The 9677-nt window shown below is 47.7% G+C and overlaps 1 protein-coding gene across 1 annotated transcript in view; it reads right to left on the bottom strand.

Moving 5' to 3' along the window:
* LOC129716209 (dysferlin-like) overlaps positions 1 to 9677 on the bottom strand; it is a 189924-nt gene that overhangs the window by 128731 nt on the left and 51516 nt on the right. Inside the window, exons 15-17 of the mRNA XM_055666080.1 lie at positions 6432 to 6537; positions 5582 to 5724; positions 2665 to 2838 (exon numbers count right to left, since the gene is read on the bottom strand). Of these exons, the coding sequence (XP_055522055.1) occupies positions 2665 to 2838; positions 5582 to 5724; positions 6432 to 6537 (423 nt within the window). The remainder of the gene's footprint in view (positions 1 to 2664; positions 2839 to 5581; positions 5725 to 6431; positions 6538 to 9677) is intronic.

Genomic DNA, 9677 nt, shown 5'->3' with positions numbered 1-9677 from the left:
ATGCACAGTACACTTTGGCTTTCATCAGTCAGAGTATCGAGTATAGAAGTTGGGAGGTCATGTTGCAGTTGTATAAGACGTTGGTGAGACCGCATTTAGAATATTGTGTTCAGTTCTGGGCACCGTGTTATAGGAAAGATGTTGTCAATCTTCAAAGGGTTCAGAGAAGATTTACGAGGATGTTGGCAGGACTAGAGGGTGTGAGCTACAGGGAGAGGTTGAGTAGGCTAGGTCTCTATTCCATGGAGCGCAGGAGGATAAGGGGTGATTTATAGAGGTGGATAAAATCATGAGAGGAATAGATCCGGTATTCCCACCTCCCCACATTAATCCCAGTACTTTAAGCCTCTTAAACACCACTATCGTCTCTGCCTCCACCACCACCCCTGGCAGCGCGTTCCAGGCACCCGCCACCCTCTGTGTAACAATCTTACCCCGCACACCTCCTTTACACTAGACCCTCTCACCTTAAAGCTACGCCCTCTAGTATTTGATACGTGTACCCTGGGGAAAAGGTATAGACTGCCAACACCATCCATGTCTCTCATAATGTTATATACATAACAGATTCATAGAGTGATACAGCGTGGACCCTTCAGACCAACTTTCCCAGCTACACTAGACCCACCTGCCAGCATTTGGTCCAGACCCCTCCAAACCTGTCCTATCCATGTACCTGTCTAACTGTTTTGTAAACATTGGGATAGTCCCAGCCTCAACCACCTCCTCCGGCAGCTCGTTACATACACCCACCGCCCTCTGTGTGAAAAAGTTACCCCTCGGATTCCTATTAAATCTTTTCCCCTTCACCTTGAACCCATGTCCTCTGGTCCTCGATTCCCCTACTCTGGGCAAGAGACTCTGTGCGTCTACACAGGGCCATTTTCCCGCGCTGTATCTCTCAACTACACTAAACATAAAACGCAGTTAACAAACCCACCAGCCTCCGAGTGAAAAAGTTGCCTCATTGGTAGATTTTATATATTCGCCTCACGAAGGAGGAGAGAGCTGGGGGAGTGGGATTAGTGCCGGATTGATTCGGGAGCCACTGTAGGAAGCGGCCAATTCGGAAACTCCAGGCCGCTGAGAGTGTTCTCCCGTTCCGATGCCGGAGTTCCGATCGTCCCGGCGAGAGGGCCTGGACATTGGGCCACCGTAGCGGCGACTCAGATTCAATTTCAGATTCAATTTTAATTGTCATTGTCAGTGTACAGTACAGAGACAACGAAATGCATTGCGGAGCAACGACTGTGAAGGGTTCAATAGGCCCCGACCACGGGTGAACAATGAGGAAGGTGACTGAACTTTAGTGCCTTCCCTCACAGTGGGAAACGCTGATCCCGCTGTGTCGGGGGTGTTTATGTTAAACCCTATCGTGTGTTGTGTTCTTTTTATTTACTTATTTTATTAGAAGCAATTGTACAGGGGATAAGACGATCGACGTGACAGTTGTACGATTATTGCACCGCCTCATTTTTAACATTGTAACCTAGACAAAAAAAAATAAATAATAATAATAATAATAATCTTATTTATATAGCACATTTTCAGTCAACTTGCATTGACCCCAAAGTGCTTCACATAATTACATTACATTTACACACAGGCAAAGGTGGGTGAAGTGTCTTGCCCCAAGGACACAACGACAGTATGCACTCCAAGCGGGATTCAAACCGGCTACCTTCCGGTCGCCAGCCGAACACTTAGCCCATTGCGCCATCTGTCGTCCCACAAAAAAGGGAAAAAAGGGAAAAAAAAAAGAAGAGAGAAAAGAAGAAGAGAATGAAGAAAGAGAAAATAAGAGAGAGCAAGAAAAAGACCTCTAAGCTACGTAAGAAGTGCAAGAGAAAATAAAATCAATAAGAAAAGAGAAGGTTGTAGCGGCACCTACTGGCGCACGCAGGTATCGAACCCGGCGTTCGGAAGCCGCGGTCACGTGACTTGGGAGGGGCTGCTTGTTAGTTCAGCGCTGACCACTGATGTCCAGAGAGCCTGTGTACTGAAACCGGAACTTTTGAATAAAGATCCTGGGATGTCAGGACTGTCTTATGAAGAAAGACTGGATAGACTTGGTTTATACTCTCTAGAATTTAGGAGATTGAGAGGGGATCTTATAGAAACTTACAAAATTCTTAAGGGGTTGGACAGGCTAGATGCAGGAAGATTGTTCCCGATGTTGGGGAAGTCCAGGACAAGGGGTCACAGCTTAAGGATAAGGGGGAAATCCTTTAAAACCGAGATGAGAAGAACTTTTTTCACATAGAGAGTGGTGAATCTCTGGAACTCTCTGCCGCAGAGGGTAGTTGATGCCAGTTCATTGGCTATATTTAAGAGGGAGTTAGATGTGGCCCTTGTGGCTAAGGGGATCAGGGGTATGGAGAGAAGGCAGGTACGGGATACTGAGTTGGATGATCAGCCATGATCATATTGAATGGCGGTGCAGGCTCGAAGGGCCGAATGGCCTACTCCTGCACCTAATTTCTATGTTTCTATGTTTCTATGTTAAACTTCAGTTGTAGTTCTTGAGACGGCCAAAAGATGTTCTTTTTATTTTATTATTTGTGTGGCTGCATGGTAACCAAAATGTCACTGTGTATGTGACAATCAATGTGACTTGAAGTTGGGTTGTGGGGAGAGAACGGGGAGACAGACAGACACACTCACCAGCGCCCCCTCCAGGGCGAAGACAGCCGAGGGTCCGGCCTTCTCCAGCGGCTCCATCCGCCTCCTCCACCGTCTTCTCCGAAAGGCGTCGGTTTTCCGCTGCTTGAGGTGGAACTTCCAACCGAAGAGTGAGGCGTACTCCCATCCCTCCTTCTCGCTCTCATCCACCTTGCTCTGCAGCACACAGATCACAGATAAACAATAGTCAACAGGTGCAGGAGTAGGCCATTCGGCCCTTCGAGCCAGCACCGCCATTCAATGTGATCATGACTGATCATCCCCAATCAGTACCCCGTTCCTGCCTTCTCCCCATATCCACTGACTCCTCTATCTTTAAGAGCCCTATCCAGCTCTCTCTTGAAAGTATCCAGAGAACCGGCCTCCACCGCCCTCTGAAGCAGAGAATTCCACAGACTCACCACTCTCTGTGAGAAAAAGTGTTTCCTCATCTCCGTTCTAAATGGCTTACTCCTTATTCTTAAACTGTGGCCCCTGGTTCTGGACTCCCCCAACATCGGGAACATGTTTCCTGCCTCTAGTGTGTCCAAACCCTTAATAGAAACATAGAAAAACAATAGGTGCTGGAGTAGGCCATTCTGCCCTTCGAGCCTGCACCGCCATTCAATATGATCGTGGCTGATCATCCAACTCAGTATCCTGTACCTGCCTTCTCCCCATACCCCCTGATCCCTTTAGCCACAAGGGCCACATCTAAATCACTCTTAAATATAGCCAATGAACTGGCTCCAACTACCTTCTGTGGCAGAGAATTCCAGAGATTCACCACTCTCTGTGTGAAAAATGTTTTTCTCATCTTGGTCCTAAAGTATTTCCCCTTTATCCTTAAACTGTGACCCCTTGTTCTGGACTTCCCCAACATCGGGAACAATTTTCCTGCATCAAGCCTGTCCAACTCCTTAAGAATTATATAAGTTTCTATAAGATCCCCCCTCAATCTTGTGTGTTTCAATAAGATCTCCTCGCATCCTTCTAAATTCGTGGAATATTTCTCCCCACAGCGCTGCAGAACGTGGAACATATAGTCTATATGAACCTCATCTACTGTATCAATTATTCAAGATGTGGGCTCTTTTACATGGGCGAGACCAAACACAGCCTGGGCGATCGTTTCACGGAACACCTTCACTCAGCCCGGGTGAACCAACCTGATCTCTCAGTTGCCAAACACTTTAATTCTCCTTCCCATTCTCACACTGACCTTTCTGTCCTCAGTCTCCTCCATTGTCAGAGTGAGGTTAAACGCAAATTGGAGGAACAGCATCTCATATTTCACTTGGGCAGCTCACACCCCAGTGGCATGAATATTGATTTCTCCAACTTCAAGTAGGCCCGGCATTCCCTCCATCTATCTCTCCCCCACCCAAGTTGCACCAGCTTCTCGTTCTCACCTAGCGCACAGCTAACAACGGCCAGTTTCCTTTCTCATCGTTACTTTTTTGCATATCTTTCAATCATTTTTTCTATATCTCTCTACATCACCGTCTATATCTCTCGTTTCCCTCTCCCCTGACTCTCAGTCGGAGGAAGGGTCTCGACCCAAAACGTCACCTATTCCTTCTCTGCAGAGTTGCTGCCTGACCCGCTGAGTTACTCCAGCACTTTGAGTCTATTTTCGGTGTAAACCAGCATCTGCAGTTCCTTCCCGCACTGAGTGACATTGGTTGGGTCCATGGACCGATGCTGACCCCCAGTGGTTGGAGCAGGAGTAGCAATTTCACCTTGGTAAAAGGAAGGCACACAGTATTGGAGTAACTCATCAGGACAGGCAGCATCTCTGGAGAGAAGGAATTGGTGACGTTTCGGGTCGAGACCCTTCTTCAAACTGAAGAAGAAGTGTCTCGACCAGAACCGTCACCAATTCCAATGGACAAGAGGTGCAGGAGTAGGCCATTCGGCCCTTCGAGCCAGTACCGCCATTCATAGAAACATAGAAACATAGAAAATAGGTGCAGGAGTAGGCCATTCGTCCGTTTTGAGCCTGCACCGCCATTCAATATGATCATGGCTGATCATCCAACTCAGTATCCTGTACCTGCCTTCTCTCCATACCCCCTGATCCCTTTAGCCACAAGGGCCACATCTAACTCCCTCTTCAATATTGCCAATGAACTGGCCTCAACTACCTTCTTTGGCAGAGAATTCCACAGACTCACCACTATCTGTGTAAAAAATGATTTTCTCATCTCGGTCCTAAAAGATTTGCTCCCTTATCCTTAAACTCTGACCCCTTGTTCTGGACTTCCCCAACATCGGGAATAATCTTCCAGCACAGTTTAAGGATAAGGGGGAAATCATTTAGGACCGAGATGAGAAAAACATTTTTCACACAGAGAGCGGTGAATCTGTGGAATTCTCTGCCACAGAAGGTAGTTGAGGCCATTTCATTGGCTATATTTAAGAGGGAGTTAGATGTGGCCCTTGTGGCTAAAGGGATCAGGGGGTATGGAGAGGAGGCAGGTACGGGATACTGAGTTGGATGATCAGCCATGATCATATTGAATGGCGGTGCAGGCTCGAAGGGCCGAATGGCCTACTCCTGCACCTATTTTCTATGTTTCTATGCATCTAGCCTATCCAACCCTTTAAGAATTTTGTAAGTTTCTATAAGATCCCCCCTCAAACATTCAATGTGATCATGGCTCCAGAGGTGCTCACCTGTCCCGCTGAGTTACTTCAGCAAATTTGTGTCTAACTTCGATGTAACCCAGCATCTGCAGTTCTTTGTTACACATGAATAGAAACCTCCGCTGAGTTCCTCCGGCATTTTGCGTTTGTGATCATTGATGTTCTCTCTCCTCCAGCCCCACCTCTCCCCAATGTCCGAGCACCCCCCCCCCCCCCCCCCCCCCCCCCCCCCCCCCCCCCCCCCCCAGTATCGGCCGACCCCGCCACTCACCTTGCGGAGCGCTTCCACCTGCTTCCGGTCCCTCCTCCTCAGCCGCATCCACCGGCGCCTCCTGTTGGTGTGGTACATCTTCTCAGTCGGTGACCAGGACTTGGGCTTCCGATCCGGTGGGATGGTGAATCCGTACTCCCAGCCTGTGAACGGGAATGTGCAGGGCCAAGTCAGTGGATAGTTTTCAGGCCATTCGGCCCATCAAGTCTACTCCACCATTCAATCATGGCTGATCTATCCCTCCCTCCAAACCCCATTCTCCTGCCTTCTCCCCGTAACCCCTGACACCCGCACAAATCAAGAATCTATTAATCTCTGCTTTTAAAATATCCACTCACTTGGCCTCCACAGCCTTCCGTGGCAACGAATTCTACAGATTCACCACCCTCTGACTGAAGACATTTCTCCTCGCCTCCTTCCTAAAAGAACATCCTTTAATTCTGAGGCTGTGCCCTCTAGTCCTAGACTCTCCCACCAGTGGAAACATCCGCTCCACATCCACTCCATCCAGGCCTTTCACTATTTTGGATGTTTCAAAATGAGATCCCCCCCCCTCATTCTTCTAAACTCCAGAGAGTACAGGCCCAGTGCCGACAAACGCTCATCATATGTTAAATTTCTGATTCCTGGGATCATTCGTGTAAACCTCCTCTGGACCCTCTACAGGGCCAGCACATCCTTCCTCAGATATGGTGCCCAGAATTGCTCACAATATTCCAAATGCGGCCTGACCAGCGCCTTATAGAGCCACAGCGTTAGATCCCTGTTATTGTATACAAGCCCTCTTGAAACAAATGTTAGCATTGAGTTTGTTTTCTTTACTACCGATTCCACCTCCCCCCTCACGCACCTTGCTCATCGACCGCTCTGTTGAAGTCTGTGGACCACTCGACATCTTCCCACATCCAGCCCCCGGGGCACTCAATATCATCCTTCGGCACGGCCTTCTCTCCACTCTGTAACAAGAAGGTTCCACGGTTCAATGAATTAATTAATGAATGAATGAATGGAGATACGTTCACAGATACTTTCATAGGGTCCTCCTTTCTTCCCGGCGGCGTGACCTCTGGCTTCCACGTGGCCCGTCCTCGACCGTCCCCACCGCCAATGACTGCCGTCCCCAATAGACAATAGGTGCAGCGTAGGCCATTTGGCCCTTCGAGCCAGCACCGCCATTCAATGTGATCATGGCTGATCATCCACAATCGGTTCCTGCCTTCTCCTCATATCCCCTGACTCCGCTATTTTTAAGTACCCTATCTAGCTCTCTCTTGAAAGTATCCAGAGAACCGGCCTCCACCGCCCTCTAACCGGCGACCTCAATAGTTCAATGGGTCAATGGGTCAATGGTCAATGGGCAATGGTCAATAATCAATGGGTCAATGGGTCAATGGGTCAATGGTCAATGGGTCAATGGTCAATGGTCAATAATCAATGGGTCAATGGTCAATGGGTTAATAGTCAAGGGTCATGGGGTCAATGGTCAATAGGTCAATGGGTCAATGGTAAATGATCAATGGGTCAATGGATCATTGGTCAATGGTCAATGGGTCAATGGTCAATGGGCCAATGGGTCAATGATCAATGGGTCAATGGTCATGGGTCAATGGTCAATGGGTCAATGGATCATGGGTCAATGGTCAATGGTCAATGGTCAATGGATCATGGGTCAATGGGTCAATGGGTCAATGGGACAGTGGTCAATGGGTCAATGGGTCAATGGGTCAATGGTCAATGGTCAATGGGTCAATGGTCAATGGGACAATGGTCAATGGTCAATGGTCAATGGGTCAATGGTCAATGGGACAATGGTCAATGGGACAATGGTCAATGGTCAATGGGTCAATGGTCAATGGGACAATGGTCAATGGGACAATGGTCAATGGTCAATGGGACAATGGTCAATGGTCAATGGTCAATGAGTCAATGGGACAATGGTCAATGGTCCAATGGTCAATGGTCAATTGGACAATGGGTCAATGGTCAATGGGTCAATGGTCAATGGTCATGGTCAATGGACAATGGGCAATGGGTCAATGGGTCAATGGGACAATGGTCAATGGGTCAATGGTCAATGGGACAATGGTCAATGGGAAAATGGTCAATGGTCAATGGGTCAATGGTCAATGGGACAATGGTCAATGGTCCAATGGTCAATGGTCAATGGGTCAATGGTCAATGGGACAATGGTCAATGGGACAATGGTCAATGGTCAATGGGACAATGGTCAATGGTCAATGGTCAATGGTCAATGAGTCAATGGGACAATGGTCAATGGTCCAATGGTCAATGGTCAATGGGACAATGCGCAATGGGTCAATGGTCAATGGGTCAATGGTCAATGGTCAATGGTCAATGGGCAATGGGACAATGGTCAATGGTCAATGGTCAATGGGACAATGGTCAATGGTCAATGAGTCAATGGGACAATGGTCAATGGTCAATGGGTCAATGGGACAATGGTCAATGGTCAATGGTCAATGGGACAATGGTCAATGGTCAATGGGCAATGGGACAATGGTCAATGGGACAATGGGTCAATGGTCAATGGGACAATGGTCAATGGTCAATGGGACAATGGCCAATGGGTCAATGGTCAATGGGACAATGGTCAATGGGACAATGGTCAATGGTCAATGGGACAATGGTCAATGGTCAATGGGACAATGGTCAATGGGACAATGGTCAATGGTCAATGGTCAATGGTCAATGGTCAATGGTCAATGGGTCAATGGTCAATGGGACAATGGTCAATGGTCAATGGGACAATGGTCAATGGGACAATGGTCAATGGTCAATGGGACAATGGTCAATGGTCAATGGTCAATGGGTCAATGGGACAATGGTCAATGGTCAATGGGACAATGCTCAATGGGTCAATGGTCAATGGGACAATGCTCAATGGGACAATGGTCAATGGTCAATGGGACAATGGTCAATGGTCAATGAGTCAATGGGACAATGGTCAATGGTCAATGGGACAATGCTCAATGGGTCAATGGTCAATGGGACAATGCTCAATGGGTCAATGGTCAATGGGACAATGGTCAATGGTCAATGGGTCAATGGGACAATGGTCAATGGTCAATGGGACAATGGTCAATGGGTCAATGGTTAATGGTCAATGGGACAATGGTCAATGGTCAATGGGTCAATGGATCAATGGGACAATGGCCAATGGGACAATGGTCAATGGTCAATGGGTCAATGGGACAATGGTAAATGGGTCAATGGATCAATGGGTCAATGGTCAATGGGTCAATGGTCAATGGTTAATGGTCAATGGGTCAATGGTCAATGGCCAATAGGTCAATGGGTCAATGGCCAATGGTCAATGGGTCAATGGGTCAATGGGACAATGGTCAATGGTCAATGGGTCAATGGGACAATGGGACAATGGTCAATGGTCAATGGGTCAATGGGACAATGGTCAATGGGTCAATGGGACAATGGTCAATGGTCAATGGCCACTAGGTCACTGGGTCAATGGCCAATGGTCAATGGGTCAATGGGTCAATGGGACAATGGTCAATGGTCAATGGGTCAATGGGTCAATGGGACAATGGGACAATGGTCAATGGTCAATGGGTCAATGGGACAATGGGTCAGTGGGTCAATGGGTCAATGGTCAATGGGTCAATGGTCAATGGGTCAATGGTCAATGGTCAATGGGTCAATGGTCAATGGGTCAATGGTCAATGGTCAATGGTCAATGGTCAATGGTCAATCAATGGGTCAATGGTCAATGGTCAATGGGTCAATGGTCAATGGTCAATGGTTCAATGGGACAATGGTCAATGGTCAATGGTTTCTTTATTATTATGTGTACCAAGGTAGAATAAAATACATGTTTATACCCAGCTCAGCTAGACTATTCCCATAAATAAGAACAATTATAAGAACAGCCCACCGAGTCCATATGCAAGGGGTGCCATTTTTCGGCCATTTGACCGTCCCAGCTATAATTGGCCACAAAGGCCCGTTGCATCCGTCACCTCCATTCCCGTCTTCCCATGAATCACACAAACCAACCTCCCTGCCATTGACTCCATTTATACCTCACGCTGATCTATCTTTCCCTCCTAACCCCATTCTC

This window comes from Leucoraja erinacea, unplaced genomic scaffold (genome assembly GCF_028641065.1).
Source record: "Leucoraja erinacea ecotype New England unplaced genomic scaffold, Leri_hhj_1 Leri_187S, whole genome shotgun sequence".
Taxonomy (NCBI): Eukaryota; Metazoa; Chordata; class Chondrichthyes; order Rajiformes; family Rajidae; genus Leucoraja; species Leucoraja erinaceus.
Note: the sequence above shows the minus strand (reverse complement) of the source record. Positions and strands in the feature narration are given on the sequence as shown.